Below are 17,111 nucleotides of genomic sequence, written 5' to 3'. Positions count from 1 at the left end.
CCTAGGTATCAGTGCTTGGGGGGCCCAGGGGGATCACCTGACCAGGCCCAGCTCCAGCCAGCCCCTTAAAGGGGAGCAGGCCCCTCCCAGCTGGACACAGCCACACAGGAAGAGACAGGGCTGGTGGGACAGCATCCCAGCCCCAAACAGGGGCACAGGCAGCAGCCACCTGGGCTAGAAGGGGTGGGGGGAGCTATGGGCTGAGGGAGTCCTGCTCCCTGGGGCAGCTGTAGGTGGGCTCAGGCCAGGCTGTCTCATTTCCCAGAGGCCAGGTCCCCTCCCACCCAAGGCCTGAGGCAGTGCCCCTGGTACCTAGTCCTGTGCCCAGCACCCCTCCTGCAAGGACGGGGGAGTTCAAACACATAATTCCATTGTGACAGAAGCTTAGAAGATACAAAATAGACAAGATATGGAGACAGACAGACGGACACCCACCCACCCACCCCTTGTCCCCCACACCAGGCCCATCCCAACCTGCTTATCAAATGCAATTCACTATATACAAATCATTGCAAAATCATTTAAATAGCTCAATTTCTGTATAGTTATGTATAATATACACAGCCCAGGGGCCAGGCCCTGATCCACACCTCATGGAGGGAGGGGGAGAGACATGCCCCTGGGGTGCAGTCTGACATTCAGATGGTTGGGAAGGGGGCAGAGAGCAGAGTAGCCAGTCTAGGGGCACCTAGCCCCTCCCCTCAGCCTAGGGTGGGGGGTAGGGCCAGGCCTTACCAAGGCAGTTCTCCCCCAATGCCCTTTGACCCCATAGTTTTAGTGTATTTGGCAGTTCCCAGGATAAGCCCTTCCCCCTTTGCTAGGCCCTGCCTGGGCACACAGCCAGGGCACAGGGGTCCTGCAGCAGCAGCTGTGTGAAGGGCTCTCAGCCCAGAGAGGTTATTTAGGGGTGCCCGGCTTCTTGGGGGTGCCTGGCTTCTTGGTCTGCCAGAGGTGGCCCTGGATGGTGATGGCGTCAACGTTCATGGACATGGTCTTAGTGGGGATCTGGGTGAAGCGCTTGCGGTCTGAACTGTACTTGTAGATACCCTCAATCATGGCCAGGCTGATGGTGCGGGGACCGTAGCCCGTCAAGCGCATCAGCTCCTCCGTCTCCCCTGCTGGCGTGTAGAGTGCCCGGAACTGGCAGCTGGAGTCTCGGAACAGGATCAGGAAGTGGTGGGCTTTGCTCTTCTCCATCTCCTGGGGGGCAGAGGGGAGGTTAAGAGACCAGGCAAGCCCTCAACCCCACAATACAAGGGCCCCCTAACCCATTCACCCCCCCAGCCACACCCCAATCACTGCCTGCTCCGGGATGGGGGAAAAGTAAGAGCTGCCCGCCCCCCCCCTCCCCTCACCTCCAGGATCTTGTTCTTGTGGGGCTCGTTGACACGGCCAGCCAGACAGCAGTGTGACAGTGCGTTGTGGATGATGTGCTTGTTGGACTTGGCACTCAGCTCTTTGTACAGTTTGGGCCCTGCCAGGGAGAGTGGGTTAGAGCTAGATCCAGTGATCTAGGAACTGTCCCACCAGGCCTTGCCCCCACCCACAGGGGACCTCCCACTGGGCCCCAGCCAGCCAATAGACCAGCCCAGGTAGTTCTAATCAATGTCCAGGGGGATGGAGGTGGCAGCTAGAGGTTTTTTGGGGGGGAGGGGGGGAGGGAGGTGTCTTCAGCTGTGTACTCAGGACTGGGGAAGGCAGCAGGAGGTGGAGGCAGGTGAGAGCCTGGTGGGAAAAGGGGAGGGGTCTCAGCCATTATCACAAAGTGGGAACTTTTTAATGAATCCTCTGTGCCTCAGTTTCCCCTATATTCTGCATGTGGGAGGACTGTTTGCTCTCAGGGCAGGCTAAGAGACAGAGGTCTAAATGGCACTGAGCCAGCATGGGCCTTTAAACAGGGGTTGGCCTCAGCCAGTCCTTAACCGAAAATGTGAGAAAACAATGGTACAGGACACTGGCACCTTGCCCCAGCACCCACAGGAGAGGGATTTCCCAGCCTTGCCACAGAGCACAGACCCCAGCTCGAAGACAAGGGAGGGGGGTGGGGGAGCATTAGCTGCTGGAAGGAGTCGGGGCTCCCACCTGGGATCTAGCCAAGGAGGTCAGACAGAGCCTGAATGTAGGGCTTGGCCAGGCTCACGGCACCCATCATTGCTCTGGGCTGGCCTAAGGACTTCCCAGGCTGGGGTCCAGGTGGCTAAAAAACCCGACTGTGCTCACAACGCTGGGTGAGTGGCCCTGTCACCTGGGCTGAGGGGCATCGGGCCCTGTTGCATGGACAGATCTCTACCAGGGTCTGTCTCAGCTGGACTCGCTGGGCAGGAAGCGGGGAGGCTGTGTGGCCTGTCCTGGAGTGAAGCGAAGGGCTTCCTCCCAGAGACTTCCCCAGCTTGGGGCCTGGCACCTGGGTACTCAGGGATGGAAGTAGGGGCGGTGGAGGCAGAGCAGGAGAAAGAAGGGGTCTCACCTGTTTACTTGGGGATGGAGGCTGGGAGGAGGCAGTGGGATAAAGGCAAGGCAAGGGGGGAAAATGGGGCAATGAGCAGGGATCTTACCCACATACTCTGGATGGAGACAGGGTGGTAGGGGAAGGCAGGGCAGGAGGGGATCTGGAGGAGCAGTAGAGGTGTGGGGAGGCAGGGCAGGGGGGTCTCACCCTTGTACTCAGGCACAAAGCAGGGGGAGGGGTCTTTTCCATGTGCTCTGGGCTGGAGGAAGGGCAACCGGGGGGAGGGGGGTCTTACCAGGGTCAGAGGTGGGGGATGAAGGGGTGGCAGGGTGGGGGTGACTCACCCATGTACTCTGGGCCTGAGTAGGGGCAGTGGGGGGGGGGGAGGTGGTGTCTGGGTGTCTGTCTCACCTGTGTACTCTGGCACAGAGGCAGGTGACGAGGCAGTTGATGCGTTCTCCCAGTCCCGCTCACGGCTCTGGCTGCCCAGCAGACGGCTGGGGGACATCAGGCCCGAGGGGGACGCAGCTCTGTGGGGCAGGGGGGCAGTTAGAGACAGGGCAGGAGTTCCAATGCAGGAGCCAGTCAAACCCCACTCACCCTCCAGCCCCCTGGGAGTCACCACCCCCAAAACCTTCCATCTCCATCACTGCCCCCACAGGAGACTCCACCCCCCACTCCCCCAAGAAGGGAGGAAGGACTCAAGCGATCCCCAGGCCAGCCCCCCAGCCTGGGGTTTCCCCTGCCAATGGGAGCTATGCTGCTTTCTCCCCTTGCTCCAGGCCCCTGGGAGGAGCCAGAATGAATGCTGCCCCCGACCCCAGTATCTAAAGTGGCAGAATCTGGGGGCAGAGGGAGGCCAGACAATGGAGAAGCACAGGGGGTTACTTGCCCAGCCCACTCCCCAACGCTCTCACCTGGAGGGTCTCTTGACCATCAGCGAGTTCCCAGGCTCGTTGGCCACAGTGGAGAGGGATAGGGTCGATTGGGAGTACACCTTGCTGAGCCTGGAGCCTGGGGGGCAGAGATCTCTGTCAGACAGCACCCAAAACATTCCCCAGCCCCCCAAAAAAGCACCCCCCCCCGAAGTCAAGTCAGACTTGGCTCCTGAGCCCTCCAGGTCCTGGAGTATGGGGTTCAGCTGTGCAGGACAGCCCCATGAACCCATCTCCCCCCCCCCCACCCATTGTCCATGAACCACCCTCCCCCCAACCGTACCGAGGAGCCCCTTGACCGGGCTGCGGGCCAGGGCCGAGTCGTCGCAGAATACCGTCTTGGGCCGCCCCTTCTTGAGGGCGCGCACCGTGGTTGGCTTCTGCCGCAGCACCTTGTCCAGGTCCTCCATGAGCTTCAGCTGGTGACGCCGCAGGTACTCCTGGCGCGTGAAGTCGCCGCGCCGTGGGCTTGCTTCCTCCTCCGGCCGTGGGCGTTCCTCTGCCTGCAGCCTGGCATGGGGAGCATGGCCCTTAGGCACTGGGCTCTGCCCCAAAGCCGCCCAGCTAGCCCTGCGGCAGGGCTTCCTGCACCACCCCCACCTGGCACCAGCCCCTGCTGTTCAGACCAGCCCCCCACCCCTGGGTACCTGCAGACCTGGGCTCCACCCTGATGCTGCCCAGTCATGCCCTCCTCCTAAGCACCACCCTGGCACCAGCTTCCACCCCCCTGGGTGCCACCCAACATGGGCCCCTACCCCCCACCTGGCTGCCTCCTCCTTCTGCTCCTTCTCAGCCTCCAGCCACTGCTTCCGCTGCCGCGCCTCCTCGTTGCGCCGCGCCTGGCGCTCCAGCAGGCTGGCCCGCTTCTGGGCCATCTCGTCCTCCGGCTTCTCGTCGTCCTGGGCAGGGACGGAGCTAGTGAGCGGGAGGGCCAGGGTCCGCCGGCAGCAGCGATGGGCGGCATGTGGGCACACAGCAGGCCCCAGGCACGTGGAGCACTGCCACAGCTCCAGCAAGGGCGGGGAGGGAGGGCACATCCCCATGAAGCCAGAACAAGCCTTAGTGCATCCTGGGTATCCCAGCACCCCCCAGCCCCTCACCAGCTCCACTGGCCTCAGCGTAAGCCACAGGGGCCCCAGAAAGCCACGCAGCTGAGGGCAGGGCCCAGCTATCCCAGCCCACAGCCAAGCTGGGCCACTAACCTGCTGCTTCAGAGGGAGGGGCAGGAAGCCACCCTGCTCAGGGGCAAATACTGACCATCCAGGCCTGTAACAGCAGTGGTGTTACCCAGACCAATATCTAATCCTCAGAGCCAGCTAAGCTCCTGCCCTGGGCACTATCCTGAGGCAAGGAGTTCCCCAGGGGAACGAGTCATTTCCTAGGCAGTCCTACAGCTATGGCTTGTGAGACCCGGATGGCAGCGTGAGACCCAGGTCCCCTTGCTGCTCTCAGGTCAGTTAACCCCCTGCAGCGTCCCCCATGCAGCCCCAGCATGTGGGAGTTAATAAAAAAAGACAATAGCTAGACCCAGAGCCATAAAGATTCTGAGGTGCCCAACTCCCATGGACCCTACACCCCCATCCCTCCATAATGTCATGTGTTCTAGACAATAGACTCATTGTGGGAGACTCCAAAGGGTTAACTGTACAGCTGAGCCGACATCCCATAGCACTGCCCCCATATGGCCCACTGGGGCAGGAGCGACCCACAGCCGCACCCTGCCAAGACACCGGTCGATGCCATGGCACCAGACGGGCAGGACTGCATCCCAGCCAGCCCCCTGCTGCAGATCCTGGGGGAGGAGCCTGCTCAGAGAGGGCACCTGGGGGAGGCAGGGACCCAAAAACAGCAGCCCTAGGATTTCCCTACAGGAAGAAGTTGGCTGTGACCCAAGGGAGCCTGGGAGGGAGGGAACCCCACAGAACCCAGCACTGGGAAACTGGCTGGTTCAGATGACAGCACCCCTAGAGGGGAAAGGCCCCATGTCCCATTCCCTGCGCCCCCCTCCCCAAAGCAGAACACTCCCAATCCAGGGGCTCCTGTGACAGGATGGCAGGTTGTGGCTGAGACAGGCTCTGGCAGGCAGTACAGCGATGGGCCGTGGGAGGGGTACCCTGGGGCAGCAGGGTGCATGGCTCTGTCCCATGTGGCCTGGCTCTCACCTTGAAGAAGAAGCCCAGGCCGGCCCGTGGCTCCATGTCCAGCACCTCGGTCAGCGACTCCTCCAGCGAGTCATCCCTGTCGCCCTCCTCAGCCTGGAGGCTGGACAGCGGGATCTCAATGAGGCTGCTCCGCCGCTCACCCGGCGAGGACACATCGCTGGTGCCGTCCCCGGACACCCGGGCACTGCCCACCCCGCTCTGTGGCACCACGGAGGCCACAGGGCGCAGGTTGCCCTGGGTCTCCAGCTCAGGGGACTCAAGCAGCTGCTCCGGCCCAGGTGCCTCCTCCGAGAAGTAGATGGAGGAACGGGTCTGCACGGGCACCTGGCTGGGCGAGAACTTGCGCAGATGGGGCAGGGTGTCCACATTGTGGGGGGGCGTCAGCACCCGGGTCAGTGGGGGCAGCTTCAGCTCCACGGGCCGGGCATGCTTGGGACTCTTGGGGGGCGTGGGGGCAGCCTTCTTGGGGGCTGGCTGGGGCGAGCAGGGCGCGGCAGGGACGGGGGGCTTACGGGAGGGCGAGGGCGAGGAGGACGAGAGCTCCATGGAGCGGGGTGGCACGAATTCCCGGCTGGCCCGCGGGGCGGGGCCCTTGGGGGCCGGGATGACCCAGGCCTGGCTGGGCTTCTTCTCCTGGAGCAGGCGCTGCTGCTGCTGGCTCAGGCGCTGCATGTCCAGCTGCAGGGAGCTCAGCGCCGTGTTCAGCTTGGCCACAGCCCGGTTGTAATCGCCCAGGTTCTCGTCCAGGGGGGCCCCCTTGATCTCTGGCGAGAACGTCACCTGCTTCTCCAGGTGGCCCTGGCCTGGGCCCTCCTCCTCGGCCTGCACCTGCGGGCTGCCCCCCACGTCCTCTGCCTCCAGCCGGGCCAGCCGCTCCTCCAGCGACAGCTTGGCCTCCCCCTCCTCCTCCTCCTCCTCCTCTCCCCCCCCATCCCTGCGCTTGAGCTGCAGGAAGGCGCTCTTGCCCAGCCGCTGGCGGTGCTTGGCAAATATGGCCTCGATGCGCTTCTTCTGCGCCTCAATGGCGCGCCGCTTCTCCTCCAGCCGGGCGCCCAACTGGTTCATCTCGGAGCTCAGGGCGGGGCTGCGGCCAGGGCTGTCCTCGGGGGGCACAGCACCCACCTCCGAGCTCTCACCAGTGCTCTTCTGCAAGGCCTTGCCCTCGGGGGCTGTCAGCTTCTTCTTGCGCTCGGCAAAGCTGGTCATGCGCACGCCGGCGCCCGAGGAGCCCGCGCTGTCGGGCTGGGAGCTCAGCGAGCTCAGGCCCGAGGAGGTGTCGTCCTTGGTGCCAGGCGGGTGGGCGGGGTCCTCGGCGTCCGAGTCCAGGCTGCCGTCTCCAGGTGGGGTGGGGCCCTCAGCACGCCCATTGGGAGGCCCGCTGTGGAAGCGGTAGACAGCCAGTGCTGGCGTGGGCTCTGGTGCCCGGGGGGGCTTGGGGGGCTCTGGCGAATGCAGGTAGAAGCCGTCGGCCGCCCCCTCAGGGTGCAGGCGCTCACTGCTGTGGATGATCTGCAGGGCCTCCTCAATGGTGGGCAGGTCAGGGTACCCGTCTGCCAGCCCGTTCTCCACTGGGGGGCCCTCGCGCTCCGCAACCCCCTTGGCAGACAGCGCCACCTTATGCACCGTCCGGTGCGGCGCCACCAGCCCGTTGGGGGCCTCGTCCTTGGCCAGCCTCTGGGCGGCGTCCTCAGGGGGCGGGCCAGAGGAGCTGGCCAGGCAGGTGGGCACAGGTGCCAGGCTGTCTGAGCTGATGGAGCGCAGCATGCCCACAGGGTTCCCCATCACTATGTCCACGTCGCTGTCCAGCCCAAAGGGGATGCTGAACGACACGGCCTGTGACAGTGGGTGGCTGCAGGGAAAGGAGGGGTGAGGGGCTGGGCAGGGACAGGCCCTGCCCCACCATGCCCACCTCAGAGGGGAACAGGCCCCGCTCCCTGCACAGAGCACAGATGGCTGCAAGGACAGCAGGGGGCCAGAGTCTGGCTGTGCAGAAACAAGCCATGCCCGCAGAAAGGGACAGTACCCCCCCCCCCACATGTGCCAGCCCTGGCCCCTGCACAGACCTGGGGGTGAGAAGGGCTGAGCTGGGGGGAAGGCCCCGCCTCCCATATCCCCATCCCCACTCCAACCCCTTGCATGGAAAGCAGTGGGGAGGGAGGCTGTGGGGAGAGGGTTAGGGCCCAACAACCAAATCCCCATACTCAGTGGGTACAGGCCCCTCCCTGCAGAGATCTCAAGGAACCATGGCCCAGCCCCCACACCTGCAGTGCTCCCCACCCACTCGCACTGCCCCCTCCTGCCTCACCTCAGCTGTTTCTTGCTCCAGGATTTGCCAAATCCGCCCTCCACATGGGACATTGAGGTAGAGTGGTGCATGGAACCTGGGGCGCAATGATACAGTCACACAGAACCCCCCCAGACAGCCTGGAGCCCCCCCAAGCCCCTGGGACCTCACACCAACCCCCTGCTGTGACAGCCCAGAGCACCCCAACCCTCAGGACCCTGCCCTCTCAGATGGCCCATAGCTCGTGATGCAAAACCATTTAGGGACCTCACAGAACAGCTCAGTTCCACCCAAACATCCTGGGACCCCACCCTGCCAGCCCTCCAGGATGGCTCAGATCCAGCCCCCACCCCAGGCAGCTCAGAACCATCCACCCCCACCCCCCAAGGAACCCCACAGCTCCACCCTCTGCCCCCCTCCCAGAGGGAGCCAGAGCTTTCCCCAGCCCCCTCCAGGATGGATTGGGGCAGGGACTGGGTCTATAGGGACCTGGGCTGGGGGGTTACGATGCCCCTCTCTATACCCTTCTGTGTCCAGGGGCAGTGCAGGGCCCTGAATGCCAACTCAAGGGGTTCAGATCCAGATGAAGCAGGGTGGGCCTGGAGGTCTGTCCCCTCCCCACCCCCACACACACACATACCCCCTAGCTGGGGGCCTTCGCAGACAGCAGGCATCGTTCAGGAGAGTGTGCACCAGTCTGAGGTCAGACCAGGCCTGAACCCCACACAGCCCCAGCAATAGCTGGGGCCCTCCCTGACCCCATCCCCCGCAGAGGGCAGGGCATCTCACCTAGCGAGCCTCTGAGCGGCGACTGCGGCTGCCCGCCTGGCAGGAGCGGGTGTAGGAAGCTGAACACCGGGGAACCGCTGTGAGAGAGACCGCACACGAGATCACATATGCCCCTCATTTCCTCCCCCACCTGAGCCCACAGGTGCCAGCTCAGCATCACCTGGCCCCAGAGGAGATGGCTGAGCAGCAACCCACAGGCCCTGTGCCAGCCCACCAGTGGGCTCCTGGCTTTGGGTATGGGGTACATGGTGTGTCACACTGAGGTGTCCACCAGGGGGAGCTCTGCCTGGGTCAAAGACTGGAAGGGGCAGTGATCTGGGGCAGAAGCCAGTCAGACTCAGACTGAATTTTACAAAATTAATTTCATTCAAGTTCTGCCCTGGCAGGAGTTCAGGAACTGAAGCTCCAGTCAGCTGTGATTCATGAGTCAGGACTCCTGGGTCCTATCCCCAGCTTCTGGAATGGAGTGGGGGCTAGTAGTTAGAGTAGGAGCGGGGAGCCAGGACCCCTGGGTTCAATACCCAGCTCTGGGAGGGCTCTGCCAGGGACCCCCCCCACAGCTGTTTTGGGCCAATATCCTGCTCTGCAGAGACACAGGTTGGGGGGGGGGAACCCACTTAATTTTAAAAAAATCCAATTGTTGGTGGGGGGGGTTGGTTTTTCTTTTGGGGGAGGGGCAGCCCAGTCTCACATCCCCACTGAATGTTTCTCTTCCTGGGCGGAGGAGGAAATTGCCCCCTTACCGCTCTCCTCCGCAATCATGATACACTTGCTGCCCCTGGAGGGGGGACAAAGCAGTGGCTGCAGGGGTCCACCTGGTGGGTCAGAGCTGATCCCGCCCAGGTGCTATTTAAGCTGGCAGGTGAGTCAGGGCATCCGCACGAGCCCAGCCAGGGCCTGGAAACTGGCATCCCAGCAGGTAGGTGCTGCAGAGACTCCAGCCCCCCAGCACAGCCCGGAGGAACCTCCCCCGCACCAAGGGGGTGAAGAGGGGTCAGGCTCCACAATACCTCTGCTGACCCAGCTGCGGGCCCCCAAGGGGCCATGAAGGGGAGGCTGGTCCAAGACCCACCAGATATGGAAGAGTCATCAAGAGCTCAGCGGGAGGGAATGACCCAGTGCTACCAGTCTGGTCAGACAGGAGTGACCTGGCGAGAGCACCCTCTAGTGCCACACTGGGGCCAGCACTGACTGGCAGGTGAGAGCGCCCCCTGCAGAGCCCCTGCAGCACAGCACCCCCAGCCCCACACTGGGGCGATGGGGCCAGCACAGAGCAGACCTGGCCCCTCACTCACCAGCTCCTAGGGTACCCCAGCAGGACCTGCCTGCCAGGCCAGGCCGCAGGGGTGCAAGACTCACCTGTTGCTGTTCCCACTGCTGGGCGTCAGGGAGTTGCTCATAGCAGGCGGATCTGGAAGGCAGGCACAGAGCGTGAGTCTCTGCCCCCAGCCACTCCTCAGGGACGGGCATAGGCGGCGTCCGCCCTGGCCATGCTGCCAGCCCCCCAGCCCCGACCTGAATGGCAGCCAAGGTCCTTCAAAGGGCTTTGCCGACACAAGGGCCTTTGTTCTGGGGCTGGGCTGAGCCAGCTCCCAGCATGCTCCACTCCCACTCCTCCCCCACCCCAACCTTGGCCAGGGAGCAGCAGCTACAGCCGGGGCAAGGCGGCTGGAAGGGGAAGTCCCCCATGGCTGGGGAATACAATGAACCCCCCACACACACCCCCACGTCCCAGAAGCGGTCAGTCAGCATGACTTCCTGTGCTGGACCCCAGGCAGGAGATTATCTGCCCCTTTCAAACAGGGCACTCCAGCCCCCCCTGCACCCAACTGTGACCAGGGGCAGGTGTCTAGTGCCAGCCAGAGGGGAGGGATTAGAGGCAGCTTTGCCCCAGGGTGATGGCTGGGGGAGAAGAGAACCCATCCTTCCCAAACTTAGGTCAGCCCCTTGGTACCTTTGAGTCCCCCCAGCTCCTTGGGGCGCACAAAGTCCGGCTTGAGCACCTCGAAGCACAGGAAGAGCTCAGCCAGGAACACCCCAATGTTGATCTGCAGGGGTGCAGAACAGATGCTCACATGCTCCGAAGGGGCCAAAGTAATGAGACCCTCCCACCCCAAGGCACCCCCTAGCCAGGAGAGAGAGGATGGACTCCGCATACCCCTCCCAGGGTGTGTGCAGACCACCAAGAGGAGCAGGGTGCCCCCCTCCCAGATCAAGGGACTCCAGGGCACACAGTCCCCCTGGCTGGGGGCACCAGTCCCGTGCGCAGCCCGGAGACGGCCCTTTGTGCCAGGCTTCACAGCACCAATTAGAGCAGCTGGAGGTGACTGCCAAGGCCTCATTAGGACCAAGCCGGGCTGTTCCGCCAGGCTGGCTAATCTGCACCCTTCCGCCTCAGTGGAGAGCAAGGGGCGCAAGCTGATGGGGCTGCAGTCAGAGAGAGATGGGCAGAGTTCCCCAGGACTCCGGAGCCAAGAGCTTTATGGTTATGTTTAACCTGGCCCCAAAGTTTGCACCAGGACAGGAGGGGTGTCCTCCCAGGGTGAGTGTGAGCCAGGCACCCCACTGCACGCAAGCACCCATGGCTCCCCTCAACAAATTCCCCGACCCCAATGGCATGACCCCCCCCCCGCCCCAAGCTCCCACACCACCTGGGGCATGATGAACCTTTCCCACCACACCACCACCCAGGCAAGTCTCCCTTGCACAGGGCATTGCCCACATGCTAGGGACACCTTGGCTCAGGCCCCCCCATCCCACTCACCCTCAGCACTGGGGGCACATAGAGCAGGTCCTCCAATGCCAGGGGGCAGCAGCTGCCCAGGTACTTGGTGCAGAATTCCTGGATGAGCTGCAGGTTGTAGAGGCTGTCGGCCACTGACATGGTCTCCTTCAAGCACACATCTGCAGGGAGGGGGGCATAAGTGCTGCCCCGGGGACTGCCCCCCCAGCGAGGCTCCTCACCCCTGCCCCTCCCCAAAGACTGCCTCCCGACCTATCTCCTACCTCTCCGAGGGACTGCACCTCCCCAAACCTACCCCTCCCCAGCCAGGCACCCCACCCCTGCCCCAGGGTCCACCCCTGCCAGACGTACCCCTCCCCAGCCAGGCTCCCCACCCTGCCCCTCCTGGCCCCAGGGACTGCCCCCCCAGCACAGCCCCCAGGCTGCCAACCCATCACTGCCTGGCACCCCATCCTTCATCCAGCCCTGCATTTGAACTCACCCTCCAGACGCACCACATCAGGGCAGTAATAGTGGATGGTGGCGGCGATGGCACCCCCATTGGCCAAGTCCTTCATGCCCATGACAGATGTGAAGCAGGGTGTCTGTTTGGGCAGCACCTTGTCCTTCCGGTACCGGATCTGCCCAGAGCAGAGAGAGGGGGGTGAACAGCTTTGGGGGAGGGGGGGAATTAAAAGACAGTGGCATTGCAGACCCCTCTGCTCTACCCGCCACTCTCACAGGTCAGGGGACCTCACTGCCTAGTAACCCTACCCCCTCCCATCACTCCAGCTGTCCCCAGCATGCTGGCTACAGACTCCCTATTCTCCCAGCCCCCGCTCCCCATGGGGGTCTCTATGGCTCAGCAGACCACTAATGCCCCCATTCACACCCAGCCTTGGGTTCCCCCTTCCAGGGATCTTCTTCCCCATGCCCCCAGCACCCCACTGAGAAAGGTCCACTCATCCCAACACTGCCCCCCCTCCAATATGGGCATCAGGAACAGACTTCATGCTTGGAGGGACCAGGCTCCCTCAGGGCAGGGGGGCTGTGGCTGGGATCCCACGGGGCAGAGCAGCCAGGATGAGCTGTGACCTGGGAATGCCACCCCCACACATACAGGATAGAGCACCCCCTGCTCACCATGGGGAGGAAGGAGTTTGGGGGCAGCTCAAAGTAATAGCCCTGCCCCTGCCCCTCAGTCTAGGGCTGCCCTACTACCCCACAGGCCTGGCATGGAGGGAGGAAAACAGGAAAGACTAGCTGAGGGCCCCCGCTCTGGGCCAGGACCCCTGCACCGAGAGGCCCCAGCTGGGTGAACAGGATACCCCTTCCCGTCTTGCCCTGAGGTCACGGCAACACTTGCCACCCGAGCACAGGAGACGAGACAACAGCCAGCAGCCTGGCGCAGGGACGGGCACACACGAGCGTGCAACCACAGCAGGGAAGGGGCACATCCAACAGAGACAAACGGCCAGCGGGCCAGACAGACAGCCTCGGGAAGGCATGAAAAAGGAGGGGGGGAGGGGGGAGTTGTGGGATGCCCTGTTATTCCTGCTGCAATGAACCCCTGGCAGGGACTGGGGAGGGAGAGTCCCCCCACCCCCAAACAACACTGCATGGGGAATCCCTGCCCCCAGCAACACACCAGGGCCCAGATGCTGCAGGACCCCAACAGAGGCGGGGGTCAGGCGACCCTATCGGAATGCAGGTGCTGTCTGGTCCAGGAGCCACCAGCTGCTCCATTACAGCCCAGTGGCCCCACGGGCCTGTGAACCAGACTCCCCCACCTGCCTGACATAGGCTGGGGGTGCAATCCATCCTGTGCTGCTCCCTTGCAATGTCACGCCTGTTGGTGGAAAGCAGAGTCCATGGGGCTCACAGTTCCCTAGCAGAGGTGGCGATGGACACTCCAGTCAGACGCAGGGCTTCCTATCCACAGCTTCAGGCAGCTCCTCTGGGGCTGTTCAACACCTGGGCCACCCCATATCTAACCCAAGAGGGGTGGGGGCACAGTGGTGTGTACGCCAGCACAGGGAATCAAAACCTGGGACCTTCAGAACTAGGAGGGACCCCCATGGCGAGATACATGCTCTTGGCCACTGAGTGGGCTGCAGCCACTAGATGGCACCATGACGCTAGGCCTGTCCAAAAACCCCTATCGCTCGCCAGGGGCAGCCTTTGGGGGGCAAAGCTGCCTTAGCATAGACCTGTTACATGTGACTCTATTGTACCCTGCAAAGTTGGCGGGGAGTGACGTAGCGGAGCACAGACCTATGAAAAGTTGGTGGGGGCAAACCAAGGTCTGGGGGAGCTGCCCCCATTGCCCTATAGCAAGTGATGCCCCTGCCACTCATGCCACCCCATCAGGCCCGGAGGCCACTGCACTTCCAAGCCTGCCAGCATGGGCAATGCCTGCTGCTGCGGGGAGATGGGCTGGGGGCAGAGGCATTGCAGGAGGAATAACCAGCCCCCTGGGCAGGGGATGGAACAGAACAAAACTAAGCTCCGTGGGTGTGGCAGACACAGCAGCGGGCACAGGCACTGAGGGATACGTTACCACAGGAGGTTTACTCCCCGACTCCTTCAAACAAAAAGCGATGGCATGCTGGATGCAACAGCAAAGGAAAGAGAAAGCCTGGTCAATGCGGGGGCCCAGCGGCTGCCGGAGAGAGCGCCACAGGGAGGGAGCTGCTGCCTGGCCAGGCCTGTGGGGGGCGCCACTCGATAGCCCTACCTTCTGGGGCACCACCCCAGGGTGGCCCTCTCCTAACATGCACAGATGCCTCCCTATAGCCCAACTAGACTGTAGGGCACCCCTCAAACCCAGTTCTAACCTAACCCTGTGGGGTGGGCACCCTCCTGCTCATAGCCAGGACCCCAGAGCGCTGGGGACCCTAACCCCTAGAGGGGGATAAGAGCAAGAAAAAGAGAAGGGGGGATGTCATGTGACCAGCATGCTGCTTTTGATTGGCTGTCTGACTCCCCCACTCCTGGGTCTCTTAGCCCATTACTGAACCCAACTCTCCCCAGTGAAGCCATAGGGTACATTTTAGGGTCACAGGCTGGACAGTCCTATATACCCTTACCTGACCCTCCCCACCCATGGATCCTGAACCTGGCAAGAACCAGGCAATGCTCCTCCCTTCCCAGCCACCAGGTGGGGATTTCCCACCCCTGCCCCCCGGCTTTTCTCAGCAGGGCAGATGCCACAGACCTGTGTGTAAGAAGCTAAGAGACCAAAGAAGGGGATGCATGGGGGGGGGGGGGTGAGCAAAGGATGCTGGGATGCATTCACCAACATCTGCTGGCCTCAAGAGACAGGCACCACCCCCCAGCAGAAATCCCCCACAATGGGGTCTACGGGGCATCTTCTGCTCTGAGCCCAGCAGACTCACCACCCAAGAGATCCCCACCCAGACCATTGAGGCTGCTGCCCCCCACCCCCAAGGGACAGGATGGCATCCAGGGGACCCAGCGCTCCCCCCCCCCCCATGGGCCACGCCCAGGCACCCTCCCACAATGCTCTGGGCCACCACCCCTTCCAGAGTAGGAACTTCCCTCAATGCTGGGGCCTCTCCTCATCACCCCTTACTGGGGCTCTCCCCTACACAGTGCCCTTGGGCCTGCCACCTCTCCACCACCACCCACACAGGGGCCATCCTTCCCACAGTGCTCTGGGGCCTGCCGCCTCCCCACCACCACAACTCCCCACACAGGGGCCATCCTTCCCAGTGTCCTGGGGCTTGCCACCCCCTCTCCCTTCCCCCCACAGGGGACATCCTTCCCACAGTGCTGGGGGGCCCCAGCATCCTTTGCTCAGGGTGGGGGGGGTCTCCTGGCATGCAGACCCACATCCAGCAGCGCTGGCAGGACACAGCCCCGGTCATCAGAGTTGACACGGGGGAGGGGAGAGTAAATAAACCACCCACTTACAGGAACCAGTTTCCAGTACCACCTGGTGGGACACTGACGCAGAGGAAGGAGAAAGGCCACAGGAAGGAGGAGAGAGAGACGCAGAAGAGAAGAGTCACACAGCGAACCTGCATGGGCCCACGGGCAGCCACGCAGGGGTCACGCCAGCTGCCCCAGGGCAGCACCACAGCAAGGGAGGGCAGACTGCATGCCCAGCAGTGGGGGAGGGGAGCTCCCTCCCCTGAGTGCAGGAGGGGGGCATGGAAATGCCCCCCACCTCTGCTCATCCCCAAGCACGAAGCTGCCCCTTGCTTACCCAGCAGCCACCAGGGCAGCACAGGGAGCCAGGGAGCACCGCCCAGAGGGGGAAGCATGGGGTGAGAGGGGAGCAGAGAGACTAGGATCCATCACCCCCAGGAGGTCAGAGCACACAGAATCCCCCCCACACCCCCAACACACACACAGATAGAGAGAGCACAGCTAAGAAGGGGACATTCAGCAGCAGACTTGAGGATGGACAGTGGGGGACCCCCCTCTCCCAGCAGGGCAGGAGAGGGCAGGTATCCCCTGGGGATAGGTTCATCCATGGCCTCCAGAGACCAGCCACAGCCCCTCCCTGAAGGAGTTAATGCCACCAAGCCCCGGGAATACCCCATGGCCCCACCACACCACCCGCCATGGTGCAGTGGCCCTGCCCACTCACCCTGCTTCGAGTTAGAGGGTCCCACACAAACCCCCTCATTCCCCCCATAGGAAGACCTCAGCACAGTGCTAGACAGACCCACCTTGGGGCCGCTTGTTGGGGGCTGGGCCTGGGCCTGGCCCTGGCCCTCTGTGCCAGGTGCTGGCTGCTGCGAGCCCTCACGCTCTGTGCTCTCCTGCAACTTGCGGTTCACCTGTGGGGGTAGGGACAGATTAGTCTGTGCTGGGGCAGGGAGAGCCCCCCAGCCTGGAGAGAGCCCCTCCCCCCAATGCTACAGGAAGAGGGTAGCTCGACAGGGGCTCGAGGGCCAGAGTCTCTAGGGTGGAAGGAGACCACTCAAAGCAGTGTCCTGGGAACAAGCATCCCAAAGTTAGGGAGCACCAGGGGCCATGGCTCCCCTCACAGTTCCCCCAATATCGTACCGTGTCCACCCAGCAGAGGAGCTTCTGCTCCCAGGAACCAGTACCCAGATCGGTGCCCGGGGGGGCGCTCAGCGAGTGGGTGGATTCCACAGCAAAGGCTATCATCAAGGAGTCAATCACTGCCAGGTGTGCACCCTGCAGGGAGAATGGACCATCAGACACTGCCCCCGAGACCCCATCACCAGCCCCTGCCCCCACCCCAGCATGCTATCCTGGCCAGAGACCCTGCCCCAGCCCCCCATGGAGAGACAGAACTGTCAGACACATCCTCGCCTGCTATGCATCCCAACCTCATGACCCACTCCAGAGAGCACCCCTCTCTGCCAGGCCCACAGCTGGGTCCAACCCAGAAATTCCCCACACACACACCAGCCCCTCCTAACATGCCCCTGACTGGTTGTGTCCCCTCAGGCAAACCCCTTCAGCCTCTGTGCCTCCGTTTCCCCCTCATCAATATGGGGCTAGTGACTCTTCTCCCCCCACCAGCAGAGCAACAGGGCTCCCCAGCACCCGGGGCTGTTGGATTAGCCAGCTGGAGCCACTAATATGAACCCGTGAGAGTGAGGGGGCGGGAGGGCAGGGCCCTGCCAGGGCTGGGCTAACAGGGTCCCAGGGTTCACGCCAGTGCCACAGACCTCAGGCAGAGGAGCCCATGTGCCCCAGGAGCCAGCCCCCACTTCTCTGCCAGACAGGGGTAATAGGATCCTCACACAAGCCAATTATCCCTGGA

At 62.9% G+C, this 17,111-nt stretch overlaps 1 protein-coding gene across 2 annotated transcripts in view; it reads right to left on the bottom strand.

Moving 5' to 3' along the window:
- Window positions 1-517: 517 nt before the first annotated feature.
- CAMSAP3 (calmodulin regulated spectrin associated protein family member 3) overlaps window positions 518-17,111 on the bottom strand; it is a 34,209-nt gene continuing 17,615 nt past the window's right edge. The window contains exons 3-18 of one of the 2 annotated variants that reach the window (XM_077838808.1): window positions 16,382-16,516; window positions 16,042-16,152; window positions 13,902-13,949; window positions 11,844-11,982; window positions 11,384-11,523; window positions 10,574-10,667; window positions 9,979-10,030; window positions 8,620-8,696; window positions 7,852-7,927; window positions 5,547-7,395; window positions 4,147-4,283; window positions 3,668-3,894; window positions 3,367-3,463; window positions 2,861-2,979; window positions 1,356-1,474; window positions 518-1,200 (exon numbers count right to left, since the gene is read on the bottom strand). In XM_077838808.1, the coding sequence (XP_077694934.1) occupies window positions 898-1,200; window positions 1,356-1,474; window positions 2,861-2,979; window positions 3,367-3,463; window positions 3,668-3,894; window positions 4,147-4,283; window positions 5,547-7,395; window positions 7,852-7,927; window positions 8,620-8,696; window positions 9,979-10,030; window positions 10,574-10,667; window positions 11,384-11,523; window positions 11,844-11,982; window positions 13,902-13,949; window positions 16,042-16,152; window positions 16,382-16,516 (3,723 nt within the window). In that variant the 3' untranslated portion in view covers window positions 518-897. The remainder of the gene's footprint in view (window positions 1,201-1,355; window positions 1,475-2,860; window positions 2,980-3,366; window positions 3,464-3,667; window positions 3,895-4,146; window positions 4,284-5,546; window positions 7,396-7,851; window positions 7,928-8,619; window positions 8,697-9,978; window positions 10,031-10,573; window positions 10,668-11,383; window positions 11,524-11,843; window positions 11,983-13,901; window positions 13,950-16,041; window positions 16,153-16,381; window positions 16,517-17,111) is intronic. The other variant, XM_077838809.1, reaches the window with a different exon arrangement.

The sequence above is a fragment of the Eretmochelys imbricata genome, chromosome 20 (assembly GCF_965152235.1).
Source record: "Eretmochelys imbricata isolate rEreImb1 chromosome 20, rEreImb1.hap1, whole genome shotgun sequence".
Lineage (NCBI taxonomy): Eukaryota > Metazoa > Chordata > Testudines > Cheloniidae > Eretmochelys > Eretmochelys imbricata.
The sequence above is the reverse complement of the archived record's forward strand: the minus strand, read 5'-3'. Positions and strand labels throughout refer to the sequence as shown.